Here is a 16,519-nt window from a genome sequence, read left to right on the forward strand (position 1 = left end):
AAGGTCTTGCTGCATGCATTTGCTACTGGCTTCACGTCGTCGAAAAGTGTGGAGCTGACGGTGGAAAAGCTCGAAAATTTAATGGTCACTGATTGGTCAATACTTGCACGCTAAACGGTTGTGGGTTCTTGCTGCCAGAACGCGCTGGGCCTGTGCACACATTGGCGCGATTCCACATGGGACGGGACAGTGCATAGTGTTGGACCTCGGAGCTACCAGAACGAGGCCGCGGTAGGTACATTCGTTCAGTCAGTCAGTGTCAGCGAAACTGTTCGGATTGTTGCACCTTTTTAATCCATAAAACACTCTACCCTGTTTTAGAAACCTTGCTTGCTCATAGTCACTGATAAAGGCATCGTCAAAATAAGGGGGGGAAAACTCATTAAAAATAAAAAAATAAAATAAAAAAAGACAGACCAAGCATGTCTTCACAAAAACAAAAAGTATCGGCAACTGCATCGCCATATCCATACGCAGCAGCCCCCGACATCATTCGCGCACACCAAAAGGATGCCTACTTCTCAGGCGTCCTCACCAACCAACTGACCGACTTACATCGTCGATTTCTGGGTGCTCGATCTGCTCATGCTTGGTCAGGCAATGCGCGCACCACGGCTGAACTTCTGTATCTGGCCTTGACCACTCTTATTGGCAACCGGACACTAGGAGAGGAATACTGTGACTTGGTTCAAGTAGAAGCCTCAGAGCCTGCGCCTTTGTCAATTCTCAGTCGGAGACGGAAAAGCAACAGCGGCAACGATGGGAAGCACGACCAAGGCATACCTGGTCCTAGGCTGCCCTCCATCACTCGACGGGCTGCCTACATCACCCTAAGTATTCTCGTTCCGCATCTGTTCTCTCGCCTCATGCCCGCGATACGCGCAGCTCTACGTCGCCGTCTGGAAGCTCGTTTGCAGACCCTCGCAGCTCGTGCTGGTCGCAAAGCACAAGCTGCCAACACAGGCAAAGCCGGCGAGCCACCAAAGCTGAAACTGCCTATCGAAGCCCACATAGAGCGCTACATCCTTGCGCATCTCCCGGCCCTGACGAGCGGCGGCCCCTGGCAGGCCGCTGCACTGGCAGCCTTTTATTTTGGTGGAGCGTACTATGGTCTTGCGAAGCGTCTCGTCGGGCTGCGATACGTCTTCACGCGAGACATCACCGCCGGCGGAACTCAAAACAACCGTGCTGGCTACGAGGTTCTAGGTGTACTCCTGGTGGTGCAATTCACCGTCCAGGCCTACATCAATGCCCGTTCCCTGCTAGCTGCCACTGCCCATACTTCTGCTTCATCCCAATCCCAAACCGAGCAGGATGAAGAGGATGAGGCGAACCTGGAGGCAGATGCTGACGATGGATTTGCCGTACGTGAGCCACATCGCCACCCGCACACCTTTGGTGTCGAGGTCTCCTTGGACCACGCGCATTCATACACGGCAAACAACTTTGTTCTGCTCCCAGGCGATGACCAAAATCAAGCGCCTGCGGTCACAATCAACATATCCAAGGCCACCCACACGCCCGTCATGCCACGAGGCCGCGCTCGTTACGACCTAGCCAACCCCAAAGTCATGTGCTGGATCAAGGGAGAGCAGCAGCGGCGTTGCACGTTGTGCCTGGAGGGACTACGAGATCCATCGGCCACTCCATGCGGTCACGTTTTTTGCTGGTCATGCATCGGCGATTGGGTCCGGGAGAAGCCGGAATGTCCTCTTTGCAGGCGAGAGGCCTTAGTGCAGCACATCCTACCGCTGAGAGCACCCATTGCTGGTTGAGGACAGCTGTGGACAGCACAGTATTCAAGGAATTTGTAATTAATATGAGTTGACTGTCGCACTATCTTCTCGGCCTCACATTATTCAACTGCACTTCCTGGCATGCGTTCAACCTAAAGAGAGATCCATGCTCTTGTGTTTTGTTACTCTGACTCTTGTCCCAATGACAAATTTGGCTTCCTCAGGATCTTTATAAACCCAACCCAGAGCGCAATAGATACCATGGGGAAGATACCCATAACATAAAGGGCAATGTTGTACCCCTTCTCCTGTGCAATCCAGCCAGCCAGCACAGGCGACAGCGACGCCCCGACGCCCTGGCAGGTCATAACGGCGCCAAGTCCGACGTTCACCCTCCCAGAGTGACTCAACAGCTGCGCAACGCTTCCTGGTGTGGCGACGCTCTGCAGCCCCGCCCCGATGCCGTCCAGCACCTGGACGGGCCACACGCCCCACGACTCTATAAAGGTGCCCGCCAGCACGGTGCGCACCGGCAGCGAGCAAAAGGCCACCAGGAGTATGGGCCAATACCCAACGCCACGGATGACAGCGAGCCGCGATGCCGCCAGTGCCATGATCACCATGGTTCCCTGGGCCACTACCACGGTGACGCCTGTGAAGGATGCCGGTTCCGCCTTCTCGGCGGCCACCACGGCCTGCCCGTAGAGCGGCAGCACTGCTGCGTTGCCAAGGTGAAACGCCAGCAGCGCCGCCCCTAGCACGAGTAGCTCCTTGCACTGAATCAGCATCTTCCACGCCCTTGCACGCTCTTCTTCCTCTTGTGGTGGCTGATCCTGCTGCTGCGGGTGATCCTGTTGGCCGATCGCGGCCGTCTGGCCACCTCTTCGCGTGTTGGTCTTCTCCAATCCCCTAGCCGCTTGGTGATCAACGGCTTTCGCCGGGATGATGGCAATGGACACGAGCGTCACGACGCCAAACGCCCATGAGAGGTAGAAAACGGCGCGCATCCCATATTTGTGACCCAGGATGGCCCCAAGACCGGCCTCTGTCATGTTACCTGCGTGATTTACGGCCTGTATGCGGCCGTTCAGGGTGTGAAACCCCTTCTGACGCGCCACCCCGAGCGTCAGCGCCACCATAACGGGCATCAAGGCCACGCCGGCGGAGGCGACGATGACCTGCGCAACGAAGACGAGCTCCTTGGCGGACGGCGAGAGAAAAATCAGCACATTGGCCCCCATGCAGATTATGGTAGACGCCGCGGCGAGCGACCGCTTATACTTCGTCGCGTCGATGAGTGCCCCCATCGGTGCCGTCAAAAACATGGCCACGACGCCGCCCGTCGTCGACACGGTGCCGATAAGCCCCGGGCCCCAGCCGTGCTCTTGTAGGAACACGCCCAAGAATGGGCCCAGGCCCGCCGAGACGTCGGCAATGAAGAAGGCTAGCGAGAGGAGCGCCCACGTAGCCCGCGTCGTTCCCCGGTCCGGCACGGCCGGGACTGTTGAGGGCTGTGGCTCTGGGACATTGATGAGGGCTGTCGCCGGGTCGCTGTTGATGGTGGTAGTGGCAGTGGGGGTGATTCCGTCTTGTGTTTCAGTGGCTGCTTTATAGTCTTCCGGTTTACTCTCTGTTGTCTTTTCCTTCTCTGTTGTTTGAGGACCATCCAAGACTTGCTTCCCTTTTTCCTTGACGGGGGGCTCTATAGCGTCCGGATCTGGAGTCACCATCCCGTCCGTGCTGGTTTGTGAGGGCGATGCCATCTTCCCTCTAAAGAAAAAACCGAGATAGAAGAAGAGATCTATCAAAAGTAGATGGGGAAATACTTGTCAGATTGGGACGGTTCTGCTTCTTTCCTCAGAGTAGTCCCCCTCCAACAAAGTACGGGGTAAATGCAAATTCATATGTGGAGTTGAAACCATGGGAGGGGAGACGGAAGTGAAGGAACAGAGAAAAAAAAAAAAAAAAAAGGCCGTAGAGTAAGTTAAGGTAGGTTAGTAGGTTTACCGATAAATCACCTCTCTCTGTGTCCCTCCCTCAAAAAGCTCCCCCTGCATTGACTCGTTTTCCATCCCAACATGCAAGAAAAAAAAGGCGAAAAAAAAAAGAGCAGACGAAGATGACTGGGACTAATTACCGATCTGTGCCGACTGAATCTGTTTGCTATCTCCCTATCTCTCACTCTCATCTCTCATCTCTCTTCTCTCATCTCTCTTCTCTCTCTCCAAGGAAAACAAAGTGCTCGAGCCTCCCCCCACAAGGCGATGCCTCCAACTCATCTGAACTTCTTTATCTTATCCTCCGGGCCTGCCCTAGCCGATCATTTTCCGAGTTTTTTTTTTTTTTTTTTGTCATGTCTCGCTCCCTGGATGGATTGTTCAAATGCTTTTAAGGGGCTACGTTTATCACGGGGGGTTTCCTGAAGGGGATCAAGGGATAGGGAGGTTGGGAGAGCGAGAGAGAAAGGGAGAGAAGAAGAAGAAGAAGAAAAAAAGAAGAGCTTATATATATCCAAACCCAAGCAACCGACAATGACGCAGTTGCAAATGTAGGGACTTGTACTGACAGCCAGGCAAAGACAACAGACAACGTCGATACAGACGACATCCATGCAGACCGGGACAGCCCGCAAGGCGTACGTGGGGAGAGCAACACGGCACAAGCCTTGGCGCCGAGTAGTCCTGCGACGAAATATAAACCATATCTTGCGTTTTTTTCCCATTCAACACATGCAAAAAAGCTCTATATAGCTCGGCTACAGACCAGCTGACAGAACATTGCCACAAGGAAAAAAAAAAAAAGTTTGCTGAACACCCAGCAACACTCCAAGCCACGCCTAGCGAAGCAAAATATATTCCAAATTTCCCCGGTCCAACTGTCTCCAGAAACCCATCGACAGAATTATGCAACTATTCCCATGCAAATATACCCTTTTGAATCTTCAGGGTTCCCTTCCTCCCCTTCCCTCGAAATGCGAATGCAGTGATTGGTATCTTTGAAAAATCCGATCCGACCAAGCCCCCCTGTGTGGCAAAATCAAGCAAGAGTAAAGATAGAAAATAGAAACAAAAAAAAAAAAAGAAGAAAGACGGAAGCAAGGGACTACTTGCTAACCATTTGTAAAAACTCCAATAAACGCCGTGTATTTGATACAAGTTTGTTGTCGAGGTGATATTATCATGACCGAAAAAATTAAGGTTCAGGACGCTGTCCCTATTTCAAGTCGGCAATTAGACACAGAAGAGCACAACCTCGCCACGGTCGTTTTTACGCAGGCGTAGAGACCGCCAGAGCTCCTTCTCTTCCATGAGCTTGCCAAGGCTGGATCCGGACTCGCTGCGCTCGCGATGGTAGCGCTTGAGGGCCTTATTCATGCTCAGTCCACGCTCGCTGTCTGGGCCCTTGTTGACAAGACTCAGGAGGTGGTCGGCGGGGCTCTGATGCTTGTTGAAGACGACCATGGTCTTGCCGTCGCCATCCTTGCTGCTGTCCTTGGAACCGGGCCTGTACTCGATAAGGTTCTTGGGCTTTTCAGCGTCGGAGGAGCTTCTGCGGTGCTCCGACTTGTGCTTGGACGACTTCTTGGCCGATGGCGAACCATGCTTACGCTTCTTGGTCTTGGCAGGCTTGCTGCTCGTTAGCATCGAGATCAGATTGTTTCCGATGCTTTCCACTCGGTTTCTGCCATGCTTTGAGTGGCGCGATTTCTTCAACGGACTGGCTGGTGTCTCGGCAGCGTCGGCCGAGTCTCCGGGAGAGGGAGGGAAGACAGACGGCCCACGCATCAGACCCTTGAGGCCACCAGTGAGGCCCGAGTGCAGGACGGGTGGCGCATCTGTCATGATGGCATCGCGAGTGTCGACGTGCAGACGCTTGCGCTTCTTGTCCTTGTTGCCTGGGGTTTCTAACGACCCGAATTTAACCAGCTCTCCATCCTTTGCGATCTCCTTGTCGTCGACTGCTGGGGCTGAATCGTACTGGAATCGTACCAGTTGTGTGCTTTCACTGGCTGGCTCTTGAATGCCGGCCTCAGCCCTGAGGTCAGAATGCGATGCCTTGGGCGTGGGGTTGCCGACGAGGAAGTCGAAAACGTTGGGGTGTTGATCCATGGCTGACGGAGGCGTTGGCGCCTCGGGCATAGGTCCTCTCCTGGGTCTGACATCGTCCACATCATCGTTGAAGGCTTCGTAGTCATCGTTCTCCTCGGGTGCATCCTCGACATAAGCGACGTGTGCCATGTCTTTCGGTGGTTCGGGCGCCGCAGGCGTCTGGTCCTCGAATTGGTTGTTTTGCTGGTTGCGTTTTGGCGGCTTGGGCTTGTAGAGGGCACCTTGGTACTTTTGCTCCTCTGAGATGCAGCTCTATTTTGGCGCGTCAGCTCACTACACATGGTAACACTCGATGTGACCCTCGCGACCCAATGCTTACCGTGTGGCTGCGATAGTCTGTTCCGTAAAAGTAGGTCATGCAATCGATGCAGGTGAATGTTGCGCCGTGGCAGCGTGATCGGTGCGGATCGAGCTTCTTCTTGGTCAAAACATCACCACAGTTCTATGTGGTTGACAAGACAGTTGTTAGACGAGGTGGCGAGGGAAAGACGGTGATAGGGGCGAGTCCCTTTTACAGGCAAAGGGGAAATGGATTGGGTAAGTAGGAGAAAGGAGGGAGGGTGTCTCGTGGTTTGGTCTATGATGGGTATATTGGTTCATGCTACAAGCGTGAGGTATGGTATAACAGACACAATAACAAGACAAATGAGAGCAGCAGGGCAAGACGCAATTCTGGGGTTGACTGATGGGAAACGGGAGGGGTGTTTGAGGCAAAGAAGTTGGGCAGTCGATCAGCGTGTGGTGTGCCCACACGGGAGTGTGATGTCAGGAATCCGAGGGCCAAAGGGAGGGAGGGGGTGTGCACGTAAGGATGAATGATGGATGGTTGGATATGGGAACAGAGAGTGTGGGGCAAGGGGCAGAGGAGAAAATGCGTGTGGCCTTGGACGCAGGGGTCTTTGTTGGTAACTCGCGACGGGCGCAACAGAGGCGCTCAAGGCGCGCTGGGCATCAAAAATAGAGCGGATCGGGATCGGGGATCAAGTGCCTGATAGTAGTAACGGCGTCTGATTTTTTTTTTTTCTCTTTGCACTTTGCTCCTAGGCTTGGACGAAAGAGACGGAATGGACCTACCTCACAGGAGAAAGAAACCATGTTGGGCGAAGGCGATTGCTGTAGACAGATGCGCTGGCTTTGCTCGGTACCTAGTCAGGATAGACAAGACACGCAGTAGGTACGTCAGGTCGCAAGGTTTGAGCTTTTGATTGGCGTTTCAATGTCGGGGCTGCCAAAATGCGGGCCGTTGTTTGTCTGGGACGAGCCTGTCGCAACGATGGCAAACAGCTTCAAAGTTTGTTTGGAAAGCAGGAAATAAGAAGTGAGGCGAAAAATTCGGGGAGATCGTAGACAATGGTATCGCAGCTTGCCCAGATAATAAAAACAACTTTTTGGATCCGACGTCGGCGCGCGCAAAGAGAGGTCGGCAGTTGGCGCAAGAAGCTATGTCAAGCAAGGTAGCTAAGGTAGCTAAGGTAGCTTCCCGGTACGGGATTGCTTGTTGTAGTCAGGCGTGGTAAGTCGTCGAACGAGTTGCGATTGGCGATCGGGATTGTATATATCAAGCGAGTACCCAGTAAGTACAGGAATGAACCCTAACTGTAAGCTGAGGGGCAACTGGCTTGCTGGTTCGTAAGCGAAGGTGGCTTTCTTGTAGTCGAAAGGTTCAAGTATCAAAGTGGGTGGGCTGTGCGCAAGATGGCACGGATCCTGAGAGCTCGACAAGACCAGGCAGAGACTTGGAACTCTAGATACGGCCTAGTCCAACTGAGAAGAAGCCCGGGGTTGTGGTTTCGGACCTGGGGGGTTCGGTTGTGGGAAGTGCGAAAGAGGAACAGGCCGGAGAGACGGACACAAGTCTATCGATTAAAGTGCATGCAGTAGGATGAGCTGACAAGTGGTTCATCTATTGTGATCTGATCAAGTTTTGATGTGAAGAGATTATGGGGTGGAAAGGGTTCAGGAGAAAATAAACAAACAAATAAAAAATAATAAAAAATAAAAATCAGATAGGAATGGAAATTTTGGGTAGCCCGATGGGTTGGGTCGGCGCTCTTTTTTCTAGGCACAGTACACAACAAAACTTGAGTGGACAGCGCCCTTGTCTGGTCGCTGTGCGGGTGCCCAAAAAAAGAACAAAAAAATTTCTGGGCCCCCAGACTAAACTTCTTTTATGCAAGTAATGGAAAGCAAAGCCGCCTAACGAGTAATTATATGGGGCAGACAATCAAGTCATTGACAGCAGGGAGTGAAAGAATTGACATTGAATGGTATGAATGTTTTTCCTGCTGTTATTTTTTTCAGCTTGTACAATGGATGCTCGCTCTGATCACTACGGTAATCTTTGCCCATTGCAACAGTCAATGGAAAACGACTACAATAAATGAAAAAAAAAAAAAAAAAAAAAGTGACGCGTTTCAGCTGCTTCAATCGGGCGCGGACCGCTGTCGATTGGTCCCGCGACCATATTCGGCACGAACATTTCTTTCGGCGCCGAGTCTTGCCTTGGGGGACCAAGGGACCAAGAGTGGGTAGGAGCAAGTGGCAGAGTGCGTAGACTAAAAAAAAAAAAAGAGCTTGATGGAGACTGAAAACTAGGCGAGTGAGCTCCTATAATCGCGTTATTGGTAACAGGCGGGCCATCTGACACGACGCCGGCGTGTGTGATTGGCCGACCGATGGACTGTCTCAATTTACGTAGCTTGAGGAACCAGATCATATCTATTGTATATTTTGGCGATATGGAAACTCCCTGGGGTGGAAACAGCCCCTTGGTTCATGGAAAGAAAGTCAATTTGCTCCCATTGGTACTTGGCGTTTGGCGCGCGCGCCTCCATTTTCGTTCCATTCCATCCCAAACAAAGCTTCCTTCCTCGCGAGGTTACTTTGCAACAACCCCTGACTATCATCCCCATGCAGTACTAAGTGCAATCAGTTGTCTTCTATTTTTCATGCTACGTTTATGCTGACTTATGTACCTTGGGAGTGCGTGCGTCTAACTGCCTGCATCTTGCATCGCCTGGCGTTGTTGGGTGGATGTGAACCTGCAGGAGATGTTCACACTAAGAACATCAACTATATCACCTTGCCTGTCCACCTATTGTTTGTCTTGCTTTAGACGCATAACATGCACAAACGCCTTTTTTTTTTCCTGCCAAAAGGAACCGATGCCTACAAAAGACAAACATCTGACACATTTGCTTCAGGCCGGTCGCTCGACATTCTATCTCGGGCGAGCTTCTCTGGGACCCCCTTTCTTGGCTTAATCCTGTTTCAGAATCTTCTTGGACCGGCTACCCTTTCCTGATCCGCCTGAATGGGAATGGAATCTCTAAGTGGGCTGACAAGGTCTTGTAAGACCCAATTCGGCAACAATCCGGAGATCAAAACGCGGGCTTCCCGAAGTGGCCGTGGTCAGAGGCTTTGTTCCCTTTTTTTTTATTCGATATAACGAGGCCATTCCATAACCAAAAAAAAAGTCCAAGGTGCTCTAATTCATGTAGACATGCGTAGGGGGCGGAATGCTCGTCATCCTGGGCTGCGTCCAGATGCGCGAGGCTTAAGCGCCGGCTTTGAGATGGGGTTCTTCTTGGGGTCAACCATAACTGCATCCTCTATTCGCTGAGAATTCAATTGGCCCTGTTCGCAATTGGATGTGGTCATCATCGCCACGAAACTGTGCCTCTTGAGCTGATCAGTATTAAGTCGACTTGGCGTCAGGATGCGGCGTTGGGCGCGGTTGTCGCGGTAGATAAAGTATGCAGCCATACGAGAGACTTCCCTCAGCTCTGAATTGGGTGATAATAATAATCCATCTCGATTATTTCCAGAATAGGCCCGCGGCCGCCTGCCTAGGGAGAGACGGCGACGGACCATTGCATTCAACCATAGAACCATGCTAGAGTCTATATATAGGCCGGTCTATTTTCCAAATACATATGCTCCGCTCCTGCTGAGATAGGGCCCTCCAGCCCAGGATATGCTTGATGCACGTAGAGAAACGTCATGCTTCTGCCATTGCGATTCGCAGGCTAATTACAGCAGAACTAGGTGCAGGCTGCTTCGGGGTGCAGAGGCTTTTGGAGTCCCGACTTTAAAATCTGCACTGTAGAAATGGCAAGTTTGTTGCATCGGAATAAGCAAGCCACACTGCAAGTACTCTGCTAGCCATGTCCGAGAACAATTCCTCCTTGGATCGCAGCATGATTCGTATTTCTTTGGTCTGCACTCTTGAATGGTTTCCGGGTTGACATGCTTCATTGCTAGTTAGACAGCAACATGCGTTTTGCCCAATCCAGCTAGCCAACTCAAAGCTACTATTACTTGCCACCAACATGGTGGGTGGGAGGTTGACGTATGTTTTTGTTTTAGTTCTGATCACCGAGAAAAATAGCGTCACGCAGCTCCGGTGTGGGTAGGTGCCAGCAACAAGAACACGACAGTTAGTTTAGCGTAGAATTAGGATTAATCCTTGCAGGTTTTGTTGATAAAGTCAAGTAAGTATATGAAAAACATATTGTTCGAACTTGGGTTGCTCCTATCGATTGTGCCAAATCGGCGTCTCTCTAGTCTAGACCTGGTCGTCAAACACTCACCTGACACATTACGCTTTTTATACAACACACGCACACACACACACACACGCACACAATCACATCGAGTGTTCAGTTGCAAGCCCCCTGATGATAATAAATGGTTATCATATAAGGGTATGCTCGCTCGTTCACAAAGTAAAACCTCGGCAACTACCTGTTCAAGGTGTTGTTCCGGTCAATTTTTACTTTGCGTTGCAGAGAGAGTGGATATCAACAAACATGACAAAAACAGCTGTGCGCAATATGCATTGCGTTTTTGTAACTTGTGGGATTCTTTGACGATTGGATGAGGACCTGAATTTTTCAGATAAAAGTGGTTTTCTCCGTCCAACTCGTCGACAGAAATCTTCAACCGAGGCTCAGTTGTCGGGCAGTTCGATTGATTTCTCCATTGCCAGCCTTCGCCCCCAACAAACAGTCTCTGGTCAAAATTCGGGGAATCGCCTTGACCTCCAATTGCCCCGCATGCTCGTCAGTCCCTAGTGGGGCGACAGGAGTTCAGACGACGTCCAACTCCAACCACATTTCATCATTCCGAGCTGCCGCAAACCCAAGGCGCGAGACACTCGTCAATCCCTGACCCGGACGAAGACCCAGCCAGACCCAGATTCAGACAAGCCAGACCCTATCGCGGTTGCTATTACTGTACCGTACGTGCTCCGTTTGGTAGGACCCTCCTGCCCTTGACCGCCGCATTCAAGATCTCAAAAGAGTCTGTAAGAAAAAGAAAGAAAAAAAAAAAAAAGAACGGCCGAGTCGGGTACCTATTTTCGGTGGGTCTACTTTGTAGCCTAGGTTGTATTTGAACCACCACAGTCCATCTTCTCGAACTCAGAGCGTCAGTCATTTCTGCCTGTGCGGGAACCAGCAGGAGTGTCTGCTGTGTTTGCTTCCAGCAAGAGTACCACCTGCCCGGTCTGCTGGGACTCAACTTTGTTGTGTTCGGGCAGCAGCTTCCCGGCCGGGGACAGTACCCTGCCCAGCGTTCTTTTGATCTCGGCAAGGCGCATACTTGCCTTATCTAGGTAGCAAACGCCTCATAAAAACGCCCGTTCTATATTCCCCTCTCGCTCCTGGGTCCTCTTACCCCCTTCGCGTACGAGTGCGCTCGCCGCCTTACTCGTGGACTCTTCACGAATAAATACCATGACGAGCTCTTCCTCCTCGCCCCCACCTACAAGCTTCCTGGAGCAGACCGTCTCGGTCATCTCCAGCGTGGCGGGCTACATGCGGCTTCCGGCCATGGCCTCGACCGGCGTTGCAGCCGTCCTGACGTCCCTGTTGTATTTCAAGCAAAAGTGAGCCGCAAACAGCCAGGCCCGAGATGAGAAAACGGTGGAAGATTGTCCCTCACACGGAACAAGACTGACATACACCCCATCGAGGGGTTCGCCATCACAGATCCTTGATCTATTCCTCGAACATGCCGCCAAACTCGCGCACCCAAGTCTCACGGCCTAGTCAATTCAACATCAAAGATTACGAAGAGCTCATGATCCCGACGCCAGACGGCGAGAAACTCTCGGCCTTTTACATTCGCGGTTCCCGAAACGGACGCAACTCGAACGTCACCATTATCATGTTCCACGGCAACGCAGGCAACATTGGCCACCGGTTACCCATCGCAAGACATCTGGTGGAGCTCATGGGCTGCAACGTGTTCATGCTCGAATACCGTGGCTATGGCTTGTCAACCGGCACTGCGGACGAGTCAGGACTCATGATTGACGCTCAGACCGGACTGGACTACCTCAGGGATCGCGCCGAGACGAGGAAACACCGGCTGGTGGTTTATGGACAAAGCCTCGGCGGTTCCGTGGCCATCCGGCTGGTGAGTAAGAATCAGGCTGCGGGGGACATCGTCGGCCTGATTCTGGAGAATACCTTCCTCAGCATGCGCAAACTCATCCCCTCCGTCATCCCGCCAACCAAGTACTTTGCTTTTCTCTGCCACCAAGTTTGGCCTTCCGATGCGACTATACCCAATATCACCAAGGTGCCCATCCTGTTCCTGAGCGGGCAGCAGGATGAGATTGTTCCGTGAGTGCCACCTGCTAACTATATACCTATGCCAAACACTACCTTGATTCTTTGCTAATGTTTTCCACGTAACACACAGCCCATCTCACATGCGCCAGCTCTATGAGCTCTCTGCGGCTCCGAATAAGATATGGAAACCATTACCGAATGGAGATCACAACTCGAGTGTCTTGGAGGACGGGTATTTTGACGCCATCTCGGACTTTGTTGCCTCGGTTGCGTCAGAACCACCCCGCTTAAGTGAGAAGATATGAGGGAGCATTCCAATTAATCACGTCTACAACCCGGATCGAAGCATATACAAAGTCTTTTCGGCTTCCTTGGTGTTCAAACATGCGAAATCCGTCTCCTCTCCGAACCATGATGCAACTTGGATCAGTTTGGTACCTTTGTCAAAAGGCCTTCAAGTCTGCCATCCCACCAAGGCAATAAGAGGTTTGGTGCTGACAAGAAATAGAACGATTGCGCCAGCCTCTCGGCCATTGGACACCGTGGACGCCAGATTTCATGTTCCTTTTTCTTTCGCTTACACTTTTCATTTCTTTGTCCTGTACTCATAACATCCTGAGATACCCCTCGTTTTCCTTGTTCTTAACTTCCCGGACTTTCAGGAGAGACAGAGAAAGGCTTGGGCTCTGTCTCTAGGTGTATCTGGCAAGTTTGCATGCTATGAATGGATTGGATTGGAATGTTTTCTTTTGTCTTGTTGGTTCTTTTGCTTTTTTTGTTTCTTTGTTTGCAAATGCTCCAGCGCGCCCAGGCAAGTGACGAGTGAAATCATCGTCTTGTACTGGAAGCAACGCATGCATGGGGTGGACGGGGAGTGGAAAGTTTGCCAAGCGGTCGTTTACACGAGATTGGCGGTATCGGATCGGGGGGGAAACCTAGGTCTATGCGAAACATGATACGAAAACAATATGATTACATGACACCTATACGACGCCTGGGCTGAGAACATATGAGCTGTGTTTGGCCGGCCGAAGGCTGCACTTGCAAACAAATGCTTGCTGCTGAGATAAAAAGCAACGCAAACTACTCCCCCGTATGTCGAGCAGCTTTAGAATGGCATGGCAACCCGTGGAAATGGCTAGTAACAGCGCAGTCGGCGCTCAAATCCTATTCAGGTCTGCCGTCTGCAATGTGCATTTCCGTGGAAAGGCGGAGCGAGCTGTGGATCCGTGGGCCAAGATACTGAGTGAGCAGTGACTGACTCGATGTAAGACTAGACTACCTGGACGTCACATATCCTGGGATCACCTGAATAGAACAATACGGGTTTGTGCCAAATCTTGGAGCATATTCATAGCTCAAACACATTAGGTGGTGACTAAAAGCTATTCTTAGGCTTTTTCTCCATATAAACCAAGAAGGCCGAGTCCATTCGTCCAACAGGACGGGTTCGAGGCCGCGTTGTGCTCGTGTCCCTTCTTCTTCTCCTCCTTTTTTGTTTCTCCTCTCCCTATATACCCAAGAATTCCAATACAGTCCAGCGCTTCGTGGACCATTATATATACCAAGAGAAAAAAAAACCAGGGCTAGCCTCATATATAACATGAGGTAGAAAGAAAAGAAAAAAAAAAAAAACTTCGCTCCCAATAACCAATCAAAAAAAGGGTATCCAAACGCCATTATAAACAGAGGCGCTTTATGCAGAAGTAAACTATATACATCAGAAGAGAAATTAATAATAAAAAAATAGTAAAAAAAATCAAGTGTCTCATGATAACATTCAAACTGTCAGCGCAAATGCCATGCTCAGAGAAGCCATTGTATGGCAGCCGCAAGCGCCACCGAGCCTAGAACCCATGAAGGGCTGTGGCGGCCGACCGAGTTTTGCAAAATGGCAATGGGCAGCGTGGCGTTGACAAAATCAGACCCGCAGTCCGTGTTGACAATCTCTGCGGCGGATTGGTAGGTCGAGGCGATGGCCAGCTTGCGGTTGGCTGACTGGGCCTGGTAGATGGCCATGGTCTGCTGCAGGCACCAGTTGCAGTTGAGAGCCGGGGCGCTGGGCAGGGTCATGTTGAGGGGCAGGTAGTAAAAGTAGGCATTGTTTGGGTTCGTCGCGTTGGTGACGGCGTTGGCGAAGCAGTAGCTCGACGTCTTGGGGTCGATCAGGCACGTGGTGCTATAGACGGTCTGGTACGACGTCAGCGCGTTGTACGTTGAGACGACCAGGCTGTTCTCAAGCTGATAGTCCGGGCCGCAGTTCTGCTCGCTGATGAGTGACTTGGCCACTTCGTTGAGGTACGGAGCGCACTCGTTTGCGTTGGCCCGGCATGCGGCGTCGAGAGTCTGCGTTATGCCGACGAGTGACTTTTGGGCCTCGAAGAATGATTGTGACCCCTATCGCGCATGGTTAGTGAAGGGCTCTTTGGGTATGGAATCAGGAAAGAAAGGGGGAATATTTACCTCGAGAAGTGTAGCGAATGGGTAACACTTCTTGAACTTGTCGTGGTTCACCATAGTGTTGTAGAACTTTGCACACGAGCCGTTCGGCCCTGTGGTGAAGTTTGCTGCCGACAACGTGTCATAGGGGCTCGGCAGCGGGCTGCTAGAGACGGTCGCCGTCTTTGACGCCTGGGTAGGTGCCGATGACGTCGTAGTGGTGACCGACTCGGCATCGGTTTGAGGACTCCGCCTCTGAAGCTCGGCAGCTTCGTTCTCCCTGGCCACTAAAATCCACTCGCCATCCAACCTAACCGGTTGCCTCGTGTCGAGAATCAACTCATCTGCCACCGCCAAAGTCGGGACGGGAACCGTCATAAACCGAGTCGGCGTGGCTTCTGTCGTGGCTGGAACAACCGGTGGTGGTGCTGCGGCCGCGACTGTGCAACCAAAGCCCAAAAGGCCAACCGTGAAGATTGTTGCCCATTGTAACCTGGGCCTGTGGAATAGAGGTACTGTTGGGGTCGGCACGGAAGGGGCGCCACGGCGGCTGCCTGGTGGTTGTGTGTTGTACATAGCTGGTGGTTTTTTGATAGTGGAAGTGATAGCCAACCAATATTATAAGACAACCGTGGCTTGCAAAAAACGGTTCCTGTCACGCATTGTCCTCTTTGAGGTGACACCAGATCGGAGGGGATGACGATGCGGTGGTTCCAAGATAAGTTTTAATTTCTGGCTTCTCAACAAGACACGAGTCGATCTTCAAAAAGCGGCCGATGATCGAGCAAGTGCACAATGTCGTAAATTGCTCCTGTTTCCTTGATAGTTGGTTTGTCGTTTGGCTGGTCAGCCGACTCCGAAACTGTCGTCTGAATTATACCAATGACGGAATTCAGTTGGCGCGGGTTAAATTCCACTCCAAGGTTGTTGTTTTGTCCAAAAGTCGTAAATATGGACGACAATGCCGCTTCAAACGAGTGTGAGGGGGGATGATTATACAGCAAGGTAAGTACGGTAAGCAAAATAAAGACGGGACGGGTTGCGATGGATGTTTATGTGATGAACACCATTCACCCAAGAAGAGATTAGAGTAGAAAAGACCAAGGCATGAACAACAGTTTATTTACTGCCCCGTTCCAGCCCAGCGCGAAGCCGAAAGGAGGCCCTGGCACACTGCAACCATGGAGGTGAGCATGCATTTAATAAAGCGAGATATTGAAAGCAGGTGAAGAAGCCTGGGCGGCAAAAAGACCCAGGGAAAGAGGAAGCAAAAGGGCCCCAATGATTTGTCCGGGAACCCTGAAGAAAAAGTGGGTGGAAACCACGGGGAGAGCTCTTTTGTGGATTCTCGTTCTCGGCCAGCCAGGAACCAAGAAGTGGGACAAGCGGGGATGCACTTGGCAAGCTTGGGAGATGCCTGTCGTGTGCTGTCTGTCCTTGGCTCTGCTAGTCTCTTTTTTGCTCGAGTACTGTAATTGCCTGTGTGCCTTGGCCCTTTTTTTTTCTTGAGCGAGTTTACGAAGTCGCATTCTCGACGGAGCCCATCTAGCCAACTTGACAGAGTATGGGCGCGCTAGCCGGCAGGTGGGGAACAGGCGATGTATTGCGCAAAAAACCAACAGTATTTCTTTTTTTCTCCATCTTGTCAACAAGT

At 51.5% G+C, this 16,519-nt stretch overlaps 7 protein-coding genes across 7 annotated transcripts; 2 read left to right on the plus strand and 5 right to left on the minus strand.

Moving 5' to 3' along the window:
• Window positions 1-422: 422 nt before the first annotated feature.
• On the plus strand, window positions 423-1,775 carry PpBr36_09003 (uncharacterized protein; the record flags this gene model as incomplete). Its single annotated transcript, XM_029896127.1, has 1 exon — window positions 423-1,775. The coding sequence occupies one exon, from the start codon at window positions 423-425 to the stop codon at window positions 1,773-1,775; it is 1,353 nt and encodes a 450-aa protein (XP_029747142.1).
• Window positions 888-1,427, minus strand: PpBr36_09004 (uncharacterized protein; the record flags this gene model as incomplete). The annotated part of the gene is made up of 2 exons (XM_029896128.1): window positions 888-1,192; window positions 1,307-1,427. 2 exons carry the CDS (start codon window positions 1,425-1,427, stop codon window positions 888-890), a joined length of 426 nt encoding a protein of 141 aa, XP_029746659.1.
• A 143-nt stretch (window positions 1,776-1,918) lies between the features above and the next one.
• PpBr36_09005 (uncharacterized protein) lies at window positions 1,919-3,499 on the minus strand (the record flags this gene model as incomplete). The annotated part of the gene is made up of 1 exon (XM_029896129.1): window positions 1,919-3,499. The coding sequence occupies one exon, from the start codon at window positions 3,497-3,499 to the stop codon at window positions 1,919-1,921; it is 1,581 nt and encodes a 526-aa protein (XP_029747143.1).
• Window positions 3,500-4,966: 1,467 nt separating this feature from the next.
• PpBr36_09006 (uncharacterized protein) lies at window positions 4,967-6,289 on the minus strand (the record flags this gene model as incomplete). Its single annotated transcript, XM_029896130.1, has 2 exons — window positions 6,165-6,289; window positions 4,967-6,097 (listed from the first exon to the last, which is right to left on the minus strand). The coding sequence occupies exons 1-2, from the start codon at window positions 6,201-6,203 to the stop codon at window positions 4,967-4,969; spliced, it is 1,170 nt and encodes a 389-aa protein (XP_029747539.1). The 5' UTR covers window positions 6,204-6,289.
• Window positions 6,290-11,276: 4,987 nt separating this feature from the next.
• On the minus strand, window positions 11,277-11,447 carry PpBr36_09007 (uncharacterized protein; the record flags this gene model as incomplete). Its single annotated transcript, XM_029896131.1, has 1 exon — window positions 11,277-11,447. One exon carries the CDS (start codon window positions 11,445-11,447, stop codon window positions 11,277-11,279), a length of 171 nt encoding a protein of 56 aa, XP_029747538.1.
• A 136-nt stretch (window positions 11,448-11,583) lies between these two features.
• On the plus strand, window positions 11,584-12,731 carry PpBr36_09008 (uncharacterized protein; the record flags this gene model as incomplete). The annotated part of the gene is made up of 3 exons (XM_029896132.1): window positions 11,584-11,735; window positions 11,839-12,477; window positions 12,557-12,731. 3 exons carry the CDS (start codon window positions 11,584-11,586, stop codon window positions 12,729-12,731), a joined length of 966 nt encoding a protein of 321 aa, XP_029747354.1.
• Window positions 12,732-14,232: 1,501 nt separating this feature from the next.
• PpBr36_09009 (uncharacterized protein) lies at window positions 14,233-15,441 on the minus strand (the record flags this gene model as incomplete). The annotated part of the gene is made up of 2 exons (XM_029896133.1): window positions 14,233-14,823; window positions 14,890-15,441. The coding sequence occupies 2 exons, from the start codon at window positions 15,439-15,441 to the stop codon at window positions 14,233-14,235; spliced, it is 1,143 nt and encodes a 380-aa protein (XP_029747353.1).
• Window positions 15,442-16,519: the final 1,078 nt, after the last annotated feature.

Source organism: Pyricularia pennisetigena, chromosome 5 (assembly GCF_004337985.1).
Source record: "Pyricularia pennisetigena strain Br36 chromosome 5, whole genome shotgun sequence".
NCBI classification, from domain to species: Eukaryota; Fungi; Ascomycota; class Sordariomycetes; order Magnaporthales; family Pyriculariaceae; genus Pyricularia; species Pyricularia pennisetigena.